The sequence below is a fragment of the Siphateles boraxobius genome, unplaced genomic scaffold, assembly GCF_051911475.1.
Source record: "Siphateles boraxobius isolate OS27281-9 unplaced genomic scaffold, OSU_SipBor_1 31, whole genome shotgun sequence".
Classification (NCBI taxonomy): domain Eukaryota; kingdom Metazoa; phylum Chordata; class Actinopteri; order Cypriniformes; family Leuciscidae; genus Siphateles; species Siphateles boraxobius.
The window spans coordinates 4,510,053-4,535,347 of NW_027508931.1; the positions used below are offsets into that span (position 1 = coordinate 4,510,053).

The 25,295-nt window shown below is 36.2% G+C and overlaps 1 protein-coding gene across 2 annotated transcripts in view; it reads right to left on the bottom strand.

The window, feature by feature from the left end:
• itpr2 (inositol 1,4,5-trisphosphate receptor, type 2) overlaps window positions 1–25,295 on the bottom strand; it is a 120,232-nt gene that overhangs the window by 32,729 nt on the left and 62,208 nt on the right. For both annotated transcript variants that reach the window (XM_077193408.1, XM_077193409.1), the window contains exons 38-52: window positions 19,756–19,858; window positions 19,476–19,663; window positions 19,213–19,393; window positions 14,269–14,513; window positions 13,740–13,940; window positions 13,434–13,544; window positions 13,120–13,215; window positions 12,825–12,941; window positions 5,881–5,991; window positions 5,501–5,693; window positions 5,280–5,405; window positions 4,216–4,391; window positions 2,836–3,000; window positions 1,878–2,061; window positions 905–979 (exon numbers count right to left, since the gene is read on the bottom strand). In XM_077193408.1, the coding sequence (XP_077049523.1) occupies window positions 905–979; window positions 1,878–2,061; window positions 2,836–3,000; window positions 4,216–4,391; window positions 5,280–5,405; window positions 5,501–5,693; window positions 5,881–5,991; window positions 12,825–12,941; window positions 13,120–13,215; window positions 13,434–13,544; window positions 13,740–13,940; window positions 14,269–14,513; window positions 19,213–19,393; window positions 19,476–19,663; window positions 19,756–19,858 (2,272 nt within the window). The remainder of the gene's footprint in view (window positions 1–904; window positions 980–1,877; window positions 2,062–2,835; window positions 3,001–4,215; window positions 4,392–5,279; window positions 5,406–5,500; window positions 5,694–5,880; window positions 5,992–12,824; window positions 12,942–13,119; window positions 13,216–13,433; window positions 13,545–13,739; window positions 13,941–14,268; window positions 14,514–19,212; window positions 19,394–19,475; window positions 19,664–19,755; window positions 19,859–25,295) is intronic.

The window sequence follows — 25,295 nt, forward strand, 5'->3', positions numbered from 1 at the left end:
GACCAGCCAAAATGTCCTCACTTTACTCTCTTTGTCCTCACTCCAATGGTCTAAAACTCAAACTGGTCCTCACAAAGATAGTTGTAAAAGTTCTCTCTCACACACACACACACACACACACACACACACACACACACACACACACACACACACACACACACACACACACACACACACACACACACACACACACACACACACACACACACACACACCTTAACCTCTATAATAAATACACAGGAACAGCCTTTCTCAAACATACACTTCAAAAAACCATAAACACACACACACAAATCACACGACATGCCACCAGTAATGCAGTTTATGCTAGAAAATTCAGCTGAAGGGTAAGACAGAGGTTAAATCAAAAGAGAAACTGCAGTGCAGCACAGTAAATGCTGAATTATTCTTGATGTCTTTCTCAATGCGACATTCAAACTACACAATTAAATCCACGAGTCCAGGATTTTACAGTCTAACAATACAGAAGCACAGCTGTATGATGGGACATCAATATGGCAAACTGTGGTTCTAAAAAGTATCACTTTTAAGTAACACCTAAATCACTTTTAAAAATCCATGAATGTCACTACATTAGCCAAAAAATATACCAGATCAAGCGGCAAAATATTTGTAAACTTTTCTCAGAACATCGAAAAAACAAAGTGTCCAAATAAATTTGTATTTCTCACACTATTATTGTTCTATCATTTAAAAGCTTCTATTTGTGAAATGTTTTGCCTGAAAAGTGGGCTTGTGCGCCATTTCTTGAACTAAATGCCACATGGTTTGACATTTTGCTGTCTATTTCAAGGACATTCATACATTTTACGTGTGGCCTAACTGTCCAGAAAGTTTTTTGGGGGGCGCTGCCACTGTAAAAACAAATACAGAGGTGACTTACCGTGGTGAGAACTAAAGGGGGAGTTAGAACAGGACTCACTCAGACAGCTCATAGACTCCTTCACATTTGGCTTCTCTAAAAAACAAACCAAACAAATACTCAGTTTTTTGGTAAAAATGTTAAAATCTGCATTCATAGCATGCGTTTGTGAATTCAAGTTTGATTAGATTTAGCTTATTTGTCATATTTATATCAGTTGAAGTTGAAAGTGTTTTTTCTAGTGCTGTCAAATCGATTTAATCGCGATTATTCACATCTAACATAGAAGATATATATATATATATATATATATATATATATATCTATGAGTGTGTGTATACTGTATACCGACACGTACCGACTATATACAGACACACACACATACAGATATATATGTACACTCACATATATTATGTAAACAAAAACGTTCATGTTAGATGTGATTAATCGCGATTAAATCGATTTGACAGCACAAGTTTTTTCACAAAAGACAAAGCTTTATTAAATCATGTTTGTTGTATTCCAGTGTATGCGTGTCCCTTTTCTGTCCCCAGTGCTTGTGCAGTGCTGCAGTGCACAGAGGAAGTGATTACATAAGGGAGTGTGGCCACTGCTGGGTTATGCAACAGGTGCCATGTGCTAGCAGGTCCTCTCCTATCTCAAAAACGCTACATGCCATGTGTTCATATAAACACACATACATGGAATATCCTCACCGTCACGCATCCACATGTACATAATGAATTCATCACAGATGTGATAGTCTCACTAAAAGAGAAATTTTACTGCCTTTCATACCAGGTCATTTACATATATACGATATGCATGCAGGGTTGCACATTAGCACATGAAAATTACTTTGTCAGTGCAGAACATTTGATAAATATGAAACGAAAGACCAAAACCACAAGTTCTATGCAATGTGCAGCTGGAATGATAGGAGGCCATTACAGCAAAGAGCGGGATGGGGACATCATGTACACTTCATGCTTACTTAAAGAAGGGAGGCGGTCTACTTCCATTAGGAAGTCATCTTTAAAAAAGAGGAAGGCCACAATGGAAAAGAGGTAGACCAGGATGATAGCCAGTACAGCTGTGAGGAAGATGGAGCGGCCGTTCTTTGTCACACTCCTCATCACGTTTAGGAGCGTTTCCTCTCTACGCACAAGATCAAACAACTAGAGAAGAAGGGAAAAAAAAAAGAAATTTTATAGAAACATGTTTACAAAAATAAATAATTTAAAAAATATTAAATTATTTAAATGATCATTGTTCTAAGCACAAATAAATTATTACATTTGCATTAAATTAATCAAAAGTGACAATATTTTGTAGCAATGTAAAATAATTTATTATTTAAAACGCTGTTCTTTTGAACTTTCTATTCATCAAAGAATCCTGAAAAAAAGGTATCACGATTTCCACAAAATTATTAAACAGTACAACAGTTAATAATGATAATTTCATTAGCACCAAATCAGCATATTAAAATGATTTCTGAAGGATCATGTGACACTAAAGACTGGAGTAATGATACTGGCCATTTGCTTTGCCATCACAGAAATAATTTACATTTTAAAATATATTAAAAAAGAAAACGTTCATTTCAAATTGTAATATCTCACAATATTACTGTTTTTACTGTATTTTTGATTAGACAAATGCAGCCTTAGTGAGCATAAGAAACCTTTTGTGTGTACACAAAAACCTTTTTTTTTATTTCTCAATGTTAAAACTAACGCTGTCAATAGAATCAAATTAATTGTAACTAATCTCATAATTTCTGTCCAGTTTTTAGAAGCCAGAAAGAAACTGTAATAGTAAAAAAATCAGTAAATGTGTTAAATTATTGTATTATCTATTTAATTAATATCCTAAGCTAACAACTTTGACAGCAAACATTAATTTCATTTATTAAAAAAATTTAAATTGCAAAAAGTGTGAAATCGTACCAGGATACTGTAGAAGAACTCATGCACGAACAGACCCAGCATGCACACAATGACGTAACCGACGTGCAGAAGGAAGAAGATGTCCATGATAACTGCTTTGTACCCTCGTGTGAACGTGCCCTGGTTCCCCACAAAACTAACCAGGAACACGATTTTATTCAGCAGCTGTGAGAAGACATTAGAAGGTAACGCTACCCGACAGCAATAGATCCTTACAATCACATTACCATATCCTCAATACAAACACTTTTCACGAATAGCAGAGAAAAAACAACGATAAATGCAAATAATATAATGCACCTAAACCATATAAATCATGCATAGTTGGGGGAAAATAGGCTTTTAATTAAATATCTTTTAAATGAAAAGAAAATGTTTCTATATCCTTTGTTGCTATCTTCAAAGTAAGTAAATATGGGCCTGTTTATACCTGGTCATGCGTTTTTTTCCTGATCAGACAGCTATCCAATCTTGAGGAGACCAGTTGTAAATGCTTTCCGAAACGCTTTCGAGATGGATATAATATATATCCGATCACTCAAACCACTTCAGTAGGTGGTACGAGACTCGTTCCATACGAAACTGGACAAGTGTAAATGCATCTGGTTATTGGGAGCCACATTTGTAAATTTTACTCCTCCCAATTTTTTTTTTAAATAAACTCGTGAGCGTGTTATATGCTACAGACAGTCAATCTGATCAGTAATCATGCATGAAGTGACTAGGTGTAAACAGGCCGTAAGCCTTGAGTTTAGTGCAAATTCATGCATCACTTAGAAAGCTAGTAGTTACTCAAAACCATGAGCAAGGTGAAAGAAATATATACGGTCTGCACTTGCAGCGAGGATAAACATGGTTTGTGGTGACTACTAGAAGATGTGGCGAGTGGCATCTAGTATAACAGATCCCAGACTTCTAGAATCTGTTTCAGCACATGTCTCTGTTGGTCCTTCATGTGGTGGCTGAGGAGACGCCAGCTTGAACAGACTGACACAACAGAGGGACGTGTCAGCAGTTTGAAGGCTGGAGCTTCATTTGGCTGAGAGGGAGGCATGAAATCACTCTCATTTCTTATCCGAGCGCACATCAAGCACATCAGCCGCTTCTGTCATCATACATGTAACTGACACTGATGCAAAATGGCAACACTAGATCCTCTGCTGCCATCTTTCATATTTAGCCAGATATCGAGCAGCTTTTTGTAATTAATAGGTATTAACGATTAATCAGCGGACATGAGGTGTTAGAGGATGGTCTTTTCTAATAGAGGTTCGGTTGGTTTATAAATGTAAAATACACTTTGACACTTAATCAGTTCACGGACGCTGAATCCTGACGGGCTAAATGAAGCGTGAATGGTTAGTAATGAATTTGCCTTACGTTGGCGGCCCCCAGAAGCAGCAGTGTGGGTCCTAAGCCCAGCGTGTAAATAGAGCGGAAGATGACGGTGACCAGGAACGCCAGGATACCTCCACGCCGGGGAAGAACAAACAATGTGAAGGTGCTCACGACCACTGCCACCCAAAGCAATACCGACAAGAATGGAGGCAAGACACCTAACAGACAAAACAAAGAACTGCATGAAGATTTTTGGGTGAACTACCCATTCAATTAATATCATTATGATGTAATGACCCTCAAAATTCGTAAAAATAATTTTATTTTTCTGGATCCCATTTTAATGGTTTAAAGGATAATGTAATAATTTATTACAATTTTAACAACAAGAATGCCATATGCAATGTGTTATATTTCTTCAGAAATTCTGTCTTTAAAATGTTCATTTTTTTTAACGATTTACTACAAATGTATTATCAAAAGCTGTGCTAATCAAAGTAACCTTTTTTGCAAACAAAGTGCTGCACAACAAATGAGGTTTCATTTAAAACATGGATGAAAAACAGTGATATACTTTTAAAATAATGTTTTACAAACTTTTTTTTTATTATTATTATTGTTATTATTACTTTAAGAGGTACATTCTACTGTACAATATATAATTCTGTCATAATTTGTTCAAGTTAATCCAAACCTTTATTTGAGCAGTTTGTATTAAAGAGCTTAGTTTTAATTAAATGAAAAGGTGAAATGCTGGATTAAGTGACTCTCAGAGCAGCTCTAGAGAAGTTTATATGAAACTTCACAAAAACACTACGTTGTGTACTTGAGTATGTGTAGCAGATGAAACTGTGCCGCTAATTCACACAGAGACACACAGAACATGGAAACTTCATATCTAAATGTAATATTCACAGACACTAGTCCATATACGATTTGATGTGTACTTTTGTGATTTATTCATCCAATTTTTGCTAAAATCAGTGACATTCCATGTTATACAGTCAATTGCATTTTTATGAATAGATTCCATTTGTGTTTCGTGCCACAGAAATCATAGGGCCATGATTATGCAACTTTGTAGATATCAAGAATCAAAGCCGTACCTTCATCTCCATCATCTCCAAATGGGTAGAAAAGAGCCACAGCCAAATTGATTAACACAGCCAAGTTAAAGGAGATACTACCCCACAGAGATATATGTTTTGACACCCAGAAAAGTGGTGCATTATCTGCAAACACACACCAATACATCAGTATAATAACTCTGGCACAGACTCGAACTTGTGATAAATTGTTACATTTGAGAAAAGTAAAAACAACCCACTTCTTATTTTCTTCTGCCACCTCATCTCATTGTAGAGGTCATCAAACTGCTGGAAGAAGTCGTTGACCTTGCTGCCCTGGTCGTCTCGCTCTGTGGTGGTGAATACACGCACTTTTGATTCTTCTGTTAAGTATTCACAGATGTTGGGCACAGGAAACACGATCTGCTCCATTGTGCGATCATGACGAACAATCTAAAAATGTAATAAAAAATATTTTTTTGAGGGGAAGATCAGTAATAAATCATGGTGAAATAATACACTTTGACTTAAATTTCTGATAAAAGCAACGATATGTAAATAGGCCATCAAATGTGTCATAATAAAGTTAGAGAAAAGCCATTAAATTAAGCAGTTATCTTAAACTCTCAAATAGTTGTACCTCTATCTGAGCAGTGTGGTTGGCGTAGTATCTGAGCGCTCTCTCTCCCTCGATGCTGGGGTCTAGGCCAGGTTTCAAACTCTGCTGGAGGTTTTTTTTGTGGCGTGCCAACTGGTCATAAAAAAAAAACACTTCAGTCAACACAACAGATTCAGAAACAACAGTTCCATATCAGGTTGATTCTTCAAATATGGCCACTTTTGGCCCTTTGGACTTTTAGAAAACAGACTCTCACAAGTTTAAATTTGTTTTTAGTTTTTGTCTACTAATAATATCCGTCAGTGGACATACGTCCTGTACAGGTAAATTCTGTAATTTTTGCTTAAAAACATGAACATTCCACCACAGTTTAATTTTCACCTTACCTCAAATTATGCGTTAAATTTTATAACATTGTTTAATGAAAGTTACGAATGAGGAAATTACATTTTTGTAATAAAATGGCCCCCATTTTGTCTTGCTAAATTAATTTCATAGCTAGAATATTATGTATGCTAATACACCGTTATAAAGTAAAAGCAAAATGGACAAGAACGGTGGCAAGATACCCAACATACAAAACAAAATTCATCCAAACATTGTGAATAACAAAATTTAGTGGTGAACTAGCCCTTTAAATAATTATTATTAAACTAATTGAATTTAGCTAATTGTAATTTTCATGAATTAAAAAAAACAAACATATTTTTAAAGACTTTTTGCATAACAAAATAATTCCAACATGATTGAAAATGATGGACAGTGATAAAAAAGAAGAGTGTTTTCAAGTGATATTTTTCTTTTTTTCTTTATTTTCTAATTAATTTTATTTTTCTCATATCAAGTTTCATCTCTTGGAAAACAAGTACACTAACTTTTGATAAAAATGTATTACCTAAAAAAGTTTTCAAAAAAATGTTTGATGTGGTGGAAAAATGCTATAACTGAGGGAGTCATAATTTGAGTAAAAAAAAAATATATATATATATAAAACACAAATTAAAATATAGATTAATATATATATAGGCTATCAATTTTTAAATGTATATATAATTTTCACAAAATAAGTATTGAAATGGTTTATTTTATTTAGATCTAGATTTAGATGTAATAACTTAATTTTATAATGGATTTTCTTAGTTTTAAATTTAAAGTCTGACTTTGAGACAATGGTACATTAACAAAATCTACACATTTGAAAAATAGCGACAAAAAAAAGAGAAAAAAAAAAGCTACAATTTGTTAGTTTTAATAAAAGTCAACCTCTGAGACAAAGTGCTTGAAGTTGCAGGAACATCATTAATCTATTAGTGACACATTGGTTATTTGGCTAACACAAATCACATTAGCGATTTAGAAGTTTTATAATGCCAATGCAACCACTGGATGAGTCAATTCATAAGAGGTCAGGACAGATCAACCGGATTACTTCAAAACCAAAACATTTTAAGATCAGGCCACGCCGAAGAACTCTGATGTCTATCTGAATGACTGAATACCCACAGTGATGTGGCCAAGATTCCTAAGTGAGACAACAGCATCCCGAGACAACCAAATCAAAAACAGCGCTCTGAAAATCATTTCCAACAGATGACAGGATTAAAGGGCAACAAACTATCAATATCGCTCTGCAAGATCCAAGCAATTCATTTAAGTAAAGAACCATCTCCTTAAAAAACAAGGTAGTTTATACATAAAGAAGGCTGCTCAGTCTACTGAATCAAACTACTTACTTTTTATTCAGTAACCAGTCTTTCTAAAAAGGCAGACAGTCACTATGTAACCTCAACCAAGGACAAGTCCTTGAGACAAACAAGCATTCATTCCACACCCTCGGCTTTCCTTCATCACATAATGGCCTTAACACGGTAAATAGGAGCGAGGGATTTACATGCTTGTTTTCGTACACGCTGAAAAAACACAAAAGATTTGCGCATTGAGACACTAAGAAGGTGAAATCATTTTGTTTCCTCACTGAGGTCTCAGACAAAAATGTTTACAATGTTCTTTTCATTTCAGATCAAAGCTACAGTAACATCAGAAATCTGTTTATAAGAGCTAGAAGAGAGCAAGACACGCAATAGAGAGCTAAACTGACACCACATAATGTCATTTACTTTGTCATGTACCCAGTAAACACAGGAGGATCTTGTATTTGGCAGTTGTTTTTCAGCACTGTAGCTAACAAAAAAACATGCCAACGATGCTGAGCAAACAAAAAGAAATTGAAACCACAATGGAAAAAAGGACATGGGAATGTTCTTTGTCAAAACCGTTTACAGTATCACTATTCAATTTAACTTCCTGAGGTACAAAGTAAATTTACACACATTTCTATGTGACAATCAAAGCATGTTTACAGAGCGTTCTCTTATGAACATAAGTTCACATCAATTCAAACAATTGCCTTGTTGAATAAACTATTTAAAAATTTCCATCTGAAAATTTCCATAATGAAAGCATTATGCAACTACATGAAAACATTTTTTTTTTTAAATCTGAAATAATTGTGACCTGGATGGATGGTTTTTAGCATGTTTTTATGCTGTTTCTGGGTGGTACTTGATAGAAAACTGTAAATTCTAAGTATGAACAACTGCAAGTGACACTTGCCTTAGCAAACACCACTAATTAAAAATAAATGTCAGTAATCATTAATAAATGTACGTTTGATCAATGTTTAAGCAGAAGACCTGTTAATATAATACGTAATATAAGTCTCAGGTGTCCAGTATGAGTGAGTTTGTATGTGTCATGTGAAGTTTCAACTCAAAATACACCAAAGATCATTTATTTTAGCGCGCCCCTTTTTTAACGGAATCAAAATCATGCTGTTTTCGTGTCTATCTTTAAATGCAAATGAGCTGCTTCTCCCCGCCCCTTTCCAGAAGAGGGGCGTGCCTTTACAAATCGTGCCTCAGACACTCCGGCAAAAACAAAACAGGACAAACAGCACAGGGCCATTTCTACATAGCTGCTTTTCCATTATTTTCTATGTTTAAATGCACTATACAGACTTTGCATTGTTAAGGCACAGTTTTTAGAAGTCAAATTTTTAACTTTAGTGCTGCATTTTTAGAATGCTGTTTCCTGCACGAGACACTGTGAAGATTCGGGACACGAGCGCAATGGTCAAACACATCTGCCTAGCGCGTTTACATAGAAAAGCAATGGAAAAGTAGGGCAGTGGACTGGAAAAATGTGTTCAGTGTTTATTGATACAGCCAACAACAGAACATTTAGATTCATCATGTAGTTGAGACATTCTTGCGTTTCCACTAGCTGTTCTAGCCATAGACAGTAAAAGAAATGGACACAGCGACCCCATTGATTTCAATGGAGAAGACTGAAGCCCGATTATTGCACTTCCTGCCTGATGGCTGAGCGACTGCGCAGGCTCAAACTGAGCGTGATGACAGTCTGATAGTTGTAAATCTTCTAGTAGCTGTGCCAAGACAAATCTGAATCACCTAACTCCTCAAAAACTATTTTGTCCCATTGCTTTTATGGACTCTCTATCGATGGGCTTCTCCCTTGACTTTATGCCTCCATGTCTCCCCAATTGCCTCATAGACAGTAAAAGATTGCCGCAAGCTTCTCCTCCTGTCTATATGGTAATGTCTCTATTGTGCGACAGAAAGTCGCGTGGTTATGACGCAATCGTTAGCCTATTTTTACAAAAACGGCTTCTAAGGGGCCATAACGTAAGACAGTGTTTCCCAAACTTTTTTCAGTCGAGGCACCCTTTGAAAATTTAAAAAAAATTGTGGCACCCTACACTAGTGTTGTCACGATACTACTTTGATACTATACCTTGAAATGTATTGATTTTCAATACCACAGGGAATAACTGCCGTATATAGGCCTACTGTCATATAGATATTTTTTAATATTATAAATTTTTTTGTCCATCCATTTAAAGTCTAGGAAATTATTAATTTCTTCTGCAGAGATCACTTTACATGATGACATATTTAATTAAGGCTTTTATTCATAATTCGGCAAAACATTGCTCAATTACCATTGCAAATCTCACCTAAATGTTTGCTCACTCAGTGTAGGCCTATTTGTGTTTTTATATTGGGATAATTTTGTTATAATTGCACAAGATAGCTTGTTTTTAATATATTTTATAATGTAATAATTTCACAGTTAATCTCCAAATTAATGTATAAACAACATAAAGACAGTATATTTTAAATAATTGTTTAATGGCATCTTTTTTATGAATGAAGCCCAGTATCACTGATACCAATACTGCTACTGATGTCCGGAAATACTTTACTTTAATTTAATAATAAATTAAATATAGATGAATCCTTATTAAAGCTACAAGCGTTCTTTAGTCAAGAGCAGTGAGTAATTTTCTCTGTTACCTGTTCTTTGATTCTGTTGTCACTGCTGCACTTGTTTATCTCGCACGCGTCCCATCTTCTCACAACTCTAATTTAAGATTTTAACTAATTTAAGACATACTCAAAGGATACTTAAGGATACTCAACAAAACGGACATTTTGGCATAACTGTGTGTTATTATTCGTTCAAGCACGAAAGAGAAGTCGATTCTGGCACGCGATGCGCGTCGTCCTGTGTCAGCAGGACATTCACAGTCAGCGCGTTCTCTTTTGTCTTTTCGCGGTTGCATGGTTTAAAAGCATTTGCATGAATAAGAACGTGATTATAGAATGTAAGGCTAGCCAAAGGATGACAGAAAAAAACGGATGCTGCGTTAATTGTGTTTAAATATTTTTTAACGCGTAAAACTGAAAAACATTAATCGCACGCGTTACCGTTGACAGCAGCACGGACATAACCGATGTGTTTGTGAATATGAGGCAAGACGGACGTTGTGACAATGTTTCTTGTGTATTTGACCGTAAGCGCAACAAGCCATGAAAAAGAGGCAGCTTTATGTGTGGACGCTGGGAATGAAGCATTAGAATGAAATCATGCGGAACCCCCGCAATTCAACGAACGCAGAAAACTTATGATTTGCATTTTTTATTATAAATTTGTGTGCATTATTTGTTGTTATTAGACGCTTCCGACGATACGAGATTGATGGCACATTTTTTTTAACACATTTTAGCAATTTTAAAATGTTTAATGGAGTTTTTACACGGCACCCCTGCTCTCGCCAGAAGGCACCCAGTTTGGGAAACGCTGACGTAAGATACAAAGTAATGGAGCCTTTCATACATTGTCGTGTTTCTTTAGAAATAAATAATGGACAAATTAAGTCTTTGGACGCCTCAGATGATAAGTTATTCGCTCTCAAAGTGACGCCAAAATGAATGGGAGTCAATGGAATGCTAACAGCAGATGAAATTCTGCTACAATGGCGGCTCCCGCGAGGCTTCAGTTTCCGGCTGATGGATTACCCTCTTGGTTCTAGCGAGGAGATAAACATGGTGGACGGTGTACAGCTCACTCAGGGGAGGATCTAAGCTAATAGGTTAGATTCTGTCACCAGTCTTTGGGCCACCAGTCTTGACGCCACAATGTGTAGAAAATGCGAACAACTCATTTTAATACACTGTTTATGATTTATGGGGAATATAAAAAAAGGAGTAGGTGTATTTTCACTATTATAGGATGGTTGTGTACAAACACTGTTGACACACAATGTTCAAACACCATGTAAAAGTGAATTTTGCATATTAGGTCCCCTTTAAAGTATTTTTTTTCCTTTTCCCTCTCTCAGTGAAATTAGAAAATAAGGGATTATTCCTTCCCTCTCCCTTCTTTCTCTGCTCGACTCTTATGTCCTCAGGCCCTGCTTGTTTTCTAATAGTGAGAATTTATGAGACTGACATTGTGCAAATGGTCCAAGTGAAGTATAATCTCCCCAATTAGATCATGTAGCCATAGGCCAGTGTTTCTCATACCGTTGTCCATCTAAAATAGCCACAGGGTCTGCGTAAAAGTCCTGAATTTTAAACAATAATATCACTGAAAATCTATATTAATATATATATATAAACATATATTAATTCAGCATAGCTAACAGTGAGAGCTCTCTCTCAGTCGTCTGTGAGATGTGATTTGTGTTGGAAAAAACAGAGATAGATGAAGACCTGAAGTTATGTCATTATGAAAGCAGCCAGTTAAGACAGATATAAGTGTCTGGCAGATGGCTGAGAGTGTGGAAGTGAAAGAGAAGATTGAAACTGAGAAATGACCAACTTGAATGAGAATATCCTCACAAGAGGCCTTAAAGGGTTAGTTCACCCAAAAATTTAAATTCTGTCATTAATTACTCGAAAATTAAGGTATTTTTAATTAAATCTGAGAGCTTTCTGTCCCTCCACTAGCAGCTACGCAACTACCATTTTGACGCTTCCAAAATTTCATAAAGAGATCGTAAAACGAATCCATATGAATTGAGCGGTTTAGTCCAAATTTTCTGAAGTGACTCCCTTTATATGATGAACAGATTGAATTTAGCCTTTTATTCACATATAAGTGATAGTTGCGTAGCTGTCAATGGAGGGACAGAAAGCTCTCAGTTTTAATAAAAAAAGATCATCATTTGTGTTCCGAAGATGAACGAAAGTCTTACGGGATTACGGGATTTTTTTTAGTAAACTATCCCTTTAACCCTTCTTCAGAGGGATTTTTTAAATGGTGAAAAGCATGTTAATGGCCATGAACTACTCGCAAACTTTCAATATGACTATCTAATCCTCTGTTACTTCAATAGGTTTGTGCTTTAAACAGATATTGCAATGTGTTCTATCAGTAATTGTGTTATTGTTTCACATACGACAGCATTTCCCAACCTTTTTATTATGCTCAAGTACCCTTAATCTGCACCAATCAATGCTATTAACCCTGATTAGTTATCATAGCCTGCTAAATATTCCATCTTAAAGGTGTAACAAAGCAAAATGTAAGTCTTTCTAAGTACCCCTGCTGTAAAACCAGACCTACTTGGTAGCTCACATTAAACATCTAAATCTTACCTGATGGGCCAGGATGAAGATGTTGTGGCCTACATCTTTAGGTTTGATCTGATCTGATGTCTCTTGATCAATCTCACTCTCTTCCCCTTGAACGTAAGCCTCCTTCATCACATCAACCTGTAGATGTGACATCAGAACATTACTGCATTTATGGCAAAGAAAAGACATGTTTTGGCTGATAACAGATGATCTAAACCATATTTATTGATTTCACAACAGTTCGTTCAGGTACTAAGAATGCTGATATACAGTCTCATCCAACAGCAGTGATATTGTATGATACTGATTAGCTCACCAGTTCATTGGGTCTCATCTTGTACAGGATCTTCTCCGCATTCTCGCTGTCATGACGACTCTCCATGATGGCCAAGAGAAGTTTAGATGCATTGTTCTGATAGTTAATTGTAAAGAAAAGAGCCTTTTAAAAAATAAATTACTGTGAAGCTAAGAATATTCACACATTTTTCTCCTGGTACCAAAAGTACATGTTTTTACATGCCAAATCAAAAATTTGCAATGCTTCAAAACAATTTGTTATGTGTAAAATTGTATTATACATGAATTGCCTCCTTATTCAAACTACGTGATTAGCTGCAAACAAAAAAGTACCTTCAGCTCCAGTACAAGGTCAAGTCGGTTCCTTCCCAATGGATCAATTGAATTCACAATGAGCGCGATGATGATGTCAATGCCGTTTGACTCATGCCTTGCTATGCATGACTGCAGAGGAGGAAATACACAATCTATGACACCAAACTATTATTTATCAAGTCTTAAACACATAGAAAAGACTTGCTTTTGCATCTTTAATAAAGCTAGAAATAATTTAATCTTGGTACCAAATCTAACACTTGGACTCTATGTGGAAACGGATTTCTCCCCATTTTCCGATGAGGATGATGTTTCAATCAATACCTGGTTTTCATGGCAAGGACCCTGGCAGTACTCTGTGATGGTCTCAAGCGTCTGTATGACCAGGTCTACGTTCCTCTCATTAATGTAGAGACCCAGCAGCCCCAGTCCTCCCGTTGTGCTGCCACAGATACAGTCAAGAAACTGCAACGTCTCACACACCAGGTTATAATTGGTTTTGTTGCTCTGATCTCGCAGAAAGTTCTGTATACAAGAGAACAGAAAGAGTTGGACTTATAACTCAAGTCGAGTCCTGAGTGGCAGTAATTAGTATCTCAATTCAGACAGACTCGTCCATAACTAGGTCACGGGTCCCTTGAGATGTTTATCTGCACAACAAAAAATTTTACTTTTCAAACATTTTTGTTCTCACAATGGAAAACCACTAATTTATAACCCTATGATTTTTGACACTGTAAAGGCAGCGTAGCTGGTTTTCACTTCTAAGCACACTGGAATGGTTTACAGTCAAACAAACTAAAGCTGAGAAAAATTGGACGAATAAAAATGATAGAAGATTTGCATCACCTACCTGCAAGTCCCTGTTATGATTCTCACAGAGCAGCTGAAGGAAGCGAAGGATGGGTTTCATGATGGTGATGGCCTGGCTCATCTGCGTCTCCTCCACCACCTCCTCCATCCCGTCCACTCCCGACCCCATCGGCTCCGTCTCGGGGTCTAATTCCCGGCGATAGATGCTGTAGGCCTTTGAGGTGACCGTGGAGGCATCTTTAAGCTGACCCCGCATCTCTTCTTTGAGGTGCAAGGCGTCTCGAACTTCATAAGACAAGGAAGAACGAACTTCAGATCATTCAATTGTTATGGAATCAGTGTGATTTTAGTATTGTTCAGTATTTATCAATATCTTTAATTATCTTTACATTTTCATTTTAAAAATTGTTCAATTTTTTATTTTTTTTAAAGATATTTCTATTTAGCTTCCATTTATATTTGTTTCAGTTGTATTTTTTAATTAGCCAAGGCAACATTTCTAACTTTCGTTTAGTTTTAAGTTTAAGTTAAGTATTTCAATAACTGAAAATTATGTTGAATAGATTTCGTTTTAGTTAACTATAACAACATTGTACAGGATGCAATATTAAGAACATAACATTATTCAAAAGTCAATTCAAATTCAAAATATGTCATCCATACTAGGTACTGTAACTACTTCATGAAATATATTTATTAATATCACAACATCAAGCAATGTATCACACAATAAAGAGCTGTGATTCGGTCATAAGCATAAAGCCACTGGCTGATATTTATTGGTATTACTTTTATATTACAGTTCAATAAACAGGTTGTTATAGAATATTTAACAACTTAAACTCAGAGACAATAATACAAGCTATAACAATAATATTTTCAAATAAAACCAGACACACTCTGATGAAGCAGCAGAACTGAACGATTTGGTTAAGCAAATTAATCACTGTGAGTGATTCAATCCTGAGTGAATCAGTGTTTTCAAACAAATCGGTTGAGGAATTGACTTAGTGAATGATTCACTCAAAGACAGTCTCTTGTTGACCTAGTGCATAACAATGCATTTTAAGTCCCAAAACTAAATGCGAATCTTTAAATGTAAAAACGTTACGTGCAAATGTGGATTGTTTAATTTAAACTTAAACTGAAAACCCGATATTGATAGACTAAGCCCCCCTTAATGTCTATAGTGGTAAGACACAGCCAACAATGTATAAATATATCTTCAATAAATGACAAATTCTTGCCCAATATACTGTTTAAGTTCTCTTCAGCATGCTAGAGAATTGATATACCAAATCAAAGTCATCCATAGTAAGTCATAGGTACTCTTTTTGAGAGAATTTTTTTTTTTTATATATATTAAGGCACATTTGAATATTATTATTCAAAACTTAATTGCCATGTAACTGTCAACAACATTTCTCCTTATCAAACAATCATGTCTTGTGCACTACACTGTTTGACTAGGCAAATTTGATATAGAGCCGGACCGATATGGATTTTTGGGGGGCGATGCCGATAAAAAAAAGCCAGATACCGATATATCGGCTGATATTATATATGTGTATATTATAATACAGTAGCAATATTATGTATTATAGTACAGTACCAGTCAAAAGTTTGGACACACTTTCCTATTGGTGTGTACAAACTTTTGATGGGTACTGTATATAGAATACACAGTATAAACAGAATAAATATATAAACGTTTTGCAATGATCACTCAAATGTGGTGATCAAACACTTGTGTGACAAAGATATGTAATGGAGACAGGGTGAATGATAGAATGAGAATGATACATTTGAGCTGTAACCAAACTAGTTTGCATTGCATTGCATGTTATATTATATTATATTCTAAATACTGTTGCATAATCTTCACTAACGACTTTGTCTTTTAATTTAGTCACATAAAACATAACTTTTATCAATAAATATATCAAAAGTGTCACTGACAACCTTATTATCTTCTATTTTTAGTATTAATTCCTCTAATCTCTACCGGTGGAGGAAGAACTCAGATCTTTTTACTAAAGTAAAATTAATAATATCATAATGAAAACGTTTTTAATTATATATGTACAGTACTTTTATACTATTTTAAATTAGTAAGCAAAATGTACTAAACGTGAAACATTAAGTGTTATAATTATATAAATTATTGGAATATTGCTTGATGTTGTAACGTTATAGGCAGAATGAGCTTTAAAACTGTATATACACCGGACAAGGCCGCTATTGCTCGCGTCGCAACAGCTGTTTACTCTAGACGCAAAAAAGCGCCTGTTACAAAGCAGAATGGGGCATCAGATTACTGTCAGAGATTTGTTGCTCGCGCAACGCATTTTAATCAGTTTCATCAACCAATTGCCTGGATTTAATAAATAAGAAGTAAATATAGCAGACAATATAATCAGGACTTCTCAGCTGCGCGCTTGCAATATTTACAAGCTCACACAATACGTGACAGAGGCTGGTAGCAGAGAAATCAATTCTGTGAATTACACAGCGCAAATCAAAAGTAATAGGCTACTACCCACCGGATGAAGAAGGGTTGGCTCTCAACAGAACATAATATTCATTTTATTTTATTTTTTGTGTGTTCGCATTTATGAGGAAAAAACAATGTTACGGTCGTGACAAGCTCTGAAAGCGGCACTAAAGTGCTTTAAAACTTTCACAGAGACCTCAAACAGAAAGCACAAAGCCATTCATTAAAGTGAATTTCATTTTGTATTAATTGTATCTTAGTTTTAATCAATGTTTCATCAACCAATTACCTGGATTTATTAAATAAGAAGTAAATATAGCAGACAATAGATAATCTCGACACGGAGGCGCCGGCGCATGAACTGCAACTCATCTCTTAAAAGAACCGAAACTCAGCGTATAGGCATGAGAAATATATCTATATTGAAATGTGTACTTTTAAACAGAGCAATTCAAAACGAAAGACAGACTGCTCTCTGCTGTAATCCGTATGAAATGTGCATTTCTCTCTGGCGTGTTCACTGAAGATCGCGAGTCAGCGTCATCAACTTTGCAGCAACACTGACTGAAAATATATTAATAAACAATTAAAATGTCTCCTTGCTATGTTTGATGTATTCACAATCATTACTTTTGCCAGTTCTTTGTGACAGCTTTTAGGTGCTTTATTGGCAGCACCACATGAATCACCGCACCCGCATTTTTTTAAATATTAATTTATCGGCCATTATAAATGCCGATACCGATAGTTAGGAAAAGGCCTAATATCGGCCGATAATATCGGCCCGCCAGGCTATCTTTCCTCTCACGATGAGAAGTGTTAAATAAAACCCTGCTTTTTAACAGCAGGCCTTTGATAAAGTGCCAGCTACCCCTCACATGACCTCATGTGACAGGATATGGAGCACAGCAGTTGAAATGGGGACAGATACTAATCATATGCCTGATTGTCCCTTCATTTTACGCTGCCTCCGGCATGAACTGCAATCACATGATTAGCTATGCATTAAGGCATACTTGTTTGTGATAAACAGGCTATTCACAGGAATGACATACTTCTAGTTCAGACATAGCACATCATTTAGAGAGTCTAGGTCATTCTTTTTAGGTCTAAACATGATAAAGCAGAACACTGCAATTAGGACACATCTCTATTTTCAGCAAGAGACTAAAAGTGATTTCTAAAGGTTTATTTTTAGACATCACACCTGGTTTGTGGTCTTTTGGGGCCTTCCTTTGTTGGAGATACATTTCCACCAAGGCACCAGAATTAGAAAAACAGCAACATTTTAATTGTCAGATATTTTACCTGGACCCAAGAGAGAGAGCTTGATGTTTAAATGCAGCATCTTAATGAGTATATAAAGAATATGTCCATAGCCCACAACTGTTTAAAATAGGAATGCACCGAAATTTTTGCCGCCGTAAATGGCATTTTGGGTATTTGGCCGAAATAGAAAAACGGCAGAAAATATATGCCTCCCTGCCCCGACTCTCAGTGTTCAGAGCTCAAGTTTTACTCTCGCTCTAGCCGTCATCACTGCGAGTTGTGACGCTCTGCAATATTCCGCTCTATGCATGTGCAAAGCACAGTTGCTTACGGCCCATGCGAACGCTCCACTCATGTACCGCTCATTCTCATTGAAAAAGCAACGACCGCTCAAATAATGCGCTAACATGAAATTTCTATGAAGTAGTAGGTCTATACTTGTTTCTGACTGCAATAGCCCTAATTTGCTGTCATGCCGGGAAACACTGGGAAAACAACGTTAGCCTCTCGTCCACTGATCTGCTCACATGCTCTGATAATAATAGCTATGTAGGACTACAGATTATTTGAATAACTGGTCAAAAATAAATCTGTTAAATCTGATTCTGTTGCAAAGAACCGAATATAGAATAATGCATTGATATTTAGTATTAATATATTTTCTGTCCAATTTTAGTGTTACTTTGAATAAAAGTGTGGCAATTTTATTGTATTGGTTTGTATATTTTTTTAATTCAGTATCATTAAAAAGTATTATATTAATATACTTATACAAAAAAGCTAATTTAAAATCCTTTTTAAAAAACATTTTCAGTTTTCAGCCAAGTGCATCCAGAATTTTCATTCAGACCATTTATCAACCTTGTATTGAAATAAAAAAAAATCTATTATCCATGGCAAATCTTTAGATATACTGTATTATTTCTGATCTCATTTACAATATTTTAGAATGAAGCATGAACTTCTGAAAACAAGAAACATTCTCCAGTCAATCTCAAGATGAAAATAGGAGAAAAAAAAGAAGAAAAAAAAGATATAAGAAAATAAATAAATAAAATAAATAAATAACTTGCTTGATTTCCTTAAAGCAAAATATTATGATACTGTTCTGTTGATTTTGGGGTGAAACATTACCCAACATTTCTTCATACTTTTCATCATATTCACCTTCCATGGTTTTAAAAAAAAACTTTTTTCTAATGAAAGAAAGTACAAGTACACCTTTCTTATATCTGATTCCAGAGCCTTCTCCTTCATCTTCTCTCTTCTTGCAGCTGACCTCAAACATGTTGACTGACACACTGGCGCGGATCTCTTTCTGAGCCTGCTCCATCCGATCATAGAAGACCTTGAAGAACTTCTCGGACTTCTTCTGCTTGTGCAGTTGATGGTAGAATGAGTTCTGCAGGGAGACATGAAGGAAATGACATCATCTGGATCTGGTTGATGCCATGTTGTGAATGTGTAACATTACCTTTATATACCTGAATCTGTGTATTCCCTCCTCTCAGCAGTGCAATGCCTAGCAGAATGCTTTCCTCAAATATACGGTCATTCTTAGTGCTGACGATGAGGTCGATGACCAGCTCGGACGCTCCCACGTTATCCAGCGCACACTGGATGTCTGCTACGCTAGTACCTGGCTTATCAGAGTCCTGCCCGGGAGAGCCACCTATACACACATGTACACACAGAAACACACTGTTGAGTCAGGATGTATGTGGTGAGCGGATAGTGCTTCTAATGGTCATCTGTGTACCAGACCTCCAAGGGAAGAACTGCTCCCGCCGCAGTAATCCAGGGCTTTGGTGTGGGGCCGCTGGTTGCCAAAGTAGTGTGTAAGGAGACTCTTCCTCAGTGTGGTACCCTGAGGAAACAACAGAGAAAGGCAGTTGAGTCATCCTCAAAATATGGCATGTTACATGTCTTTTGATTTTTCAGTCATGAAAATTATTCTAAATGTTCAAGAAACCCCATATATAGATAGACAGATGTATCATTCTATAACTTTTATTATCAAATTATTAAAACTTTTATCATAGTTAAATAATATGATTTTGTTTAAAGAACAGAACTATATATATATTATATATATATATATATATATATATATATATATGAAATCAGTGCTTCATGGTAATGGGCGGAGCAGAAGAGATATTTTGGAGTGTGTTGCTTTTTGACTCTCTGGTGTAAATTTCTGTCCAGCATCATGGGTAATGTAGTTTTTAACCAGGAATTCAACTGTTAAACAATTATTTTAAAAAATAAGCATGAAATAATGCGGGCTGACAGCTTTGGCATAAGCAAATACCACTGATTAACAACCTCGTAGCTCACAGTCGGTCTGTCTTTAAAGGTTTATAAGTTATCGTTTAAAATCAATTTGCCTATGGCAAAAAATGAATGGAGTTTTTATTTCTGGAACCCAACTGTTGCACTATTATTTTCAGGGAAATGCACGGCTAAAGTAGTTCCAGGCAGGTCTTGACTGCATTACATGCTCCTTTCACAAGGTCCTTACGGCCTACAACAGCAAAAGAACCAAAACCCACAACGACAATGACCAAGAAAATAAATATAATAATAATAGAATAAAAACAACAAATTATTTCCGTTTTTGTCACAAAATAACGAACCTGTTCTTGAAGCAGATAAACTTACAGTTTCGCTACTAGTAGAGACATTAATAACTGCATTAGTCTGCTAACAGTGGTTGAAGCTTCCGTTGCTAGCTCTAAAATGACATTTTGGATTTAGCAACGGAGGTGTGGGATTAGATGCGTAAGAAATTAGGGTTAGGCATTTAAAGAACAAAAACTTGACAAAATGTCATGAAATACATCATCTTAACAATGTCTTGAGGTGTAGTGTAACCGTAGAATAAGCAAAATAATTGACTGGTCCGTTGAATTATTAGAAAATACTGCACACTCGAGGAGTGCCTGATTTTTTCAAAATTCAACAGGCCGGAGTCAATTATTTTACTAATAATCTGTAATGACGGAGACAAATCAGACACGATTATTTGTTATAAGGAACTCACTCTGGCATCTATGGTCCAATCTCCCCAACAAGGGCAAGGAGGGTCTTGGTTACCATGACTACGATCAGATAAGTTGGCTTTATTGCTGTAAAAAATGTGGTCATGTGGTCAAGATGGAAGCCATAGGAAAGACTTACAGACCTTCCTGCAATCATTTATAGACGAACTGATCTATAAATGAACATGCATCTCAGGACAATGTGTGTGATAATTTACTGTCTTGTGTAGTGTCTTTTAATACTATTTTTTATTTTTTTTATACGGTGTATTTTATAATAGAACCAGCGGTCAATGTAACCTCACCTATACCTTGAAACAAAAGATTCATAAATCAAATTCTCCCGCTTGGAAATTCCACCTTTTTTATTGGCCGAGCTAATCCTGAGAGGTGGGACCTTTCTCAGGCTTTAAATTGCATCTACACAAGCCCTTCCCTCTCTTGACCTTCTCGGTACGTTCGGGGTGCTGTGCTGTCCTGCGTGGCCTCAGCAGGCCCCAGGGCAGCAGGCCTTGACTCACAACCAGCCATGGAGAGAGAGAACTTTCAACCAGAACAGAGTCGAACTAACCATGGAAGTTCATCATATCCTCATCATCCAACGGAAAAGAAAACGATTGCAACTTCAACGTTTGACACTCACGGAACCATCAAGACCCTTTTTTTCGGAATTTCAAGAAATGCTTTCACTGCAAAGGCCATGCAAGTATACATTTAATGAGGTACTTTGAAAATAATAAGCTGATGTTTCTTTTCATGTTCAATTAATCTTTTCCGTAGCTTCATTTCATTTCTGGTTTCATTCTGTCATTTACCATCTACCCATGTATGTGTAATTGTTTGTATGTTAGTTATGTGTTTGTGATTTTGTTAATAAAACTTATGCACAATATGTATTTGGTTCTGATTCTCTGCTTGCAACAAAGTTTATTTTACGATTTAGATTTTGACTACAGGCTCTTAATAGTACTGTACAGTAAGAAAGACATTTCCCTTCCCTGGAAATGAAAATTTAAGTTAATTTATTAATTAAGTTAATTCTATTAACTGATCCAAATATACATAATCAATTATAACAAGTTATGATTGATTATAAATATTTCTTTAGAGCTAATTTGCTACAAATAAAAAATGTTGAATACCAAATCAGCATATTAGAACGGTCTCTGAAGGATCATGTGAATCTTAAAACTGAAAATTCATGAATATATTACATTTAAGAATGTATCCAAATAGAAAACAGTTATTTAAAGTTTTAAAAAATGGTCTTACTGTATTTTTGATCAAATAAATACAGACGTGGTGCACATAAGAGACTTCTAGAAATAGAACTAAATGGATCTTAATCTGTACTGAACCCTGAACATTCCTTTAAAAAATTGACAAATATTCATAGCAAACTCAGTTTTTCTGAGAGTGTGAAGGAGGCAGTGCTTCATTTCCTGTCCGTTTTGATTCCATTCACACTTTCACGTGTTTTCCTCCCAACTGTTTTGGATAAAACACACACTCACATGGGAGGACTTTTACATAACTAGCATAAACTGTAGTAATTGCTGTAATTATGCCAGAAGTGTAGAGAAGTCTCAGGGAGGCAGAGGGTAGACAGCGAGTGCTAAAGGTAGAGAGCAGACGGCTGCCTTGAAAATCTGTTTCCCAGTGGGAGAGAAACTGAACGTGTGAAAAAGACAGAGGGTGGGGGGGAGAGTGGCTGGCATAGAGACAAAGAGCGAGAGAGAGAGAGAGAGAGAGAAATCAAAACAACGAGAGAGAGAGAGAGAGAGAGAGAGAGCGAGAGAGAGAGAGAGAGAGAGAGAGAGAGAGAGAGAGAGAGAGAGAGAGAGAGAGAGAGAGAGAGAGAGAGAGAGAGAGAGAGAGAGGTTATGTAACACCTGGTGGCGGCTTGCTGAGAGATCACGAGGAAGACACGGCGGAAGGAGCGGGATGGTTTACTGATTGTCTCTCCCTTCCTTTGTCTCTTGTCCGAATGCTTTTTATTTTATATAAATAAAAACAAATGAAATAAAACAAACAATTAAAAATATATATAAATTAAATAATAAAACAATTCAACAATAAAAAAAGAACAATGAAACAGTAAAATAACAAAAACAATAAAATAAAAACAAATGAAATAAAACAAACAATTAAAAATATATATAAATTAAATAATAAAACAATTCAACAATAAAAAAAGAACAATGAAACAGTAAAATAAAACAACAAAAACAAATGAAAAATGAAATTTATTTATTTATATATATATATATATATATATATATATATATATATATATATATATATATATATATAAATCATAAAGTCACACACTTTTAAATCATACAGTATTTAACTTGTCGGGATAATCTACTAAAAATATTGTGAACAAATTCTTCACATTTTGTCGATTTTAAATCCCAGAATGACAATGTCCCTCCCACAAAGCAACACCTGCAACCGACTAGCTAACAGCAAATCATGGTTCTTGAATCCCCTGTGGGCACCAAGAAACAACTAAAGTGGCAGACAAGCCATGACATTTTACTCACTTTACCCTTCTACACTGTTGCACAGGAGGATAATGAAACCCAGGGTGGCTGTGTGGCCATGCATGTGCTGACACAAGACTGACAAACTGCCACAGAGAGAAGACACTTTCCTCTCTCACTCTGACAAGCACGTGTTGTTGCTGTTCCCACTCTCTCAGTAAACACCCATCAGCAGTCAGCACAGACGGTGTCTGCTTCAACTGTCTGGACAAACCATCACACACACGCATTCGGTTTCGGGCTATCTTTGTGGGGACTCTCCATATGCGTAAAGATTATTATACTGTACGAACTGTATATTCTATCCCCTAACGCTAACCCTACCCATCACAGAAAACGTTCTGCATTTTTACATTTTCAAGAATGTTTATTAATCCATTTCCCGTGTGAAGACACACGCGCGCGCACGCACACACACTTTAAGAAATAGTTAATCCAAAAATGAAAGTTCTGTCATCATTTATTCACCCCATATGTTGGTTTCAAACTCACTTTCTTCTGCAGAACACAAAATAATGTTGTTAACCAAACAGTTTTGGTGACAACTGACTTTGGTGAGACATTTCTCACAATGTCTTCTTTTGTGTTCCACAGAAGAAACAAAATCATACAGGTTTTGGAACGATGTGAGGATAACAATGTGAGAGTAAACGATGACAAAATTCCTGGGTGAATCATCCCTTTAGGTTTCAGACATAAGCCATAATTAACCATATATATGTCTATATTCAGGGCCTCTTCGTGTCATGTCCTGCTCCTATTCACTGTAATTGGACATGCTTTCCTGGAAGCTGCTTTCTTTCCAACAAAATCAGCTGTAATGGGGGAGTTTCGTGTCTCCTGATGCTGCAGTCTTTCTTGCACTTCTGCAGAGGACTTGATAGGAAGACAGAGGAGGAAAGTGAGAGATGAAGGTAGCAGTGCCAGTCTGACTCATCCGTCTGCTGCTGCATGTAAAAAAAACCCTGCGCAGGTGAAGTGAGAACAAAAGAGAGAGAGAGAGAGAGAGAGAGAGAGAGCGAGAGAGAGAGAGAGAGAGAGAGAGAACAAGAAAAAAGGCCGATAGGAAATAGAGAAAGAAAGAGAGAGAGAGAAGGAGGCTGAGGGAAAGATGGAAGGATAGATAAAGCAGTGGGGAGTAAGAAACAGACAGGCTGACTTTTTTAAAATGTGCATGGGCACGCCACACTGCGGCTGGCCTGGCTAAGCCTGGGATGCTTCAGCAAGCTTTAAAAAAAAAAAAGCCGTCCGCTGCTGTCTTGCAGGTAACTGCGAACTTCGGATGGAGGGATCAAGAGAACGAGAGATCGAGAGAGAAAGGGAGGGGTGCTCTGTGCTGCTGGTCTCACCAAGTCAGGTTCTGTCTTAGGCCTCACAGCACACCCTGGGTCATTTCACCTCCCATTCTCGGAGCTCTGCTCTAAACTTACAGCTGTCCAAGTTTTGGACATGTTAAAAAATTGAATAGAGAAAGAAAATACACATGGAAACACAGAGTATACAGTAAAAATTTTTACAATTATTCCATAAAATTATATATAAATATAAAATTATACACACACACACTTTTCTATATTTGTAAACACAACCATTTTCAACATTGACAATGAATGAGAAATGTGCCTTGAGCCCGAGATCAGCATATTTGAATGATTTCTGAAGGGTCATGTGACACTGAAGACTGGAGTAAATTTAAAAAATGTAAAAATAT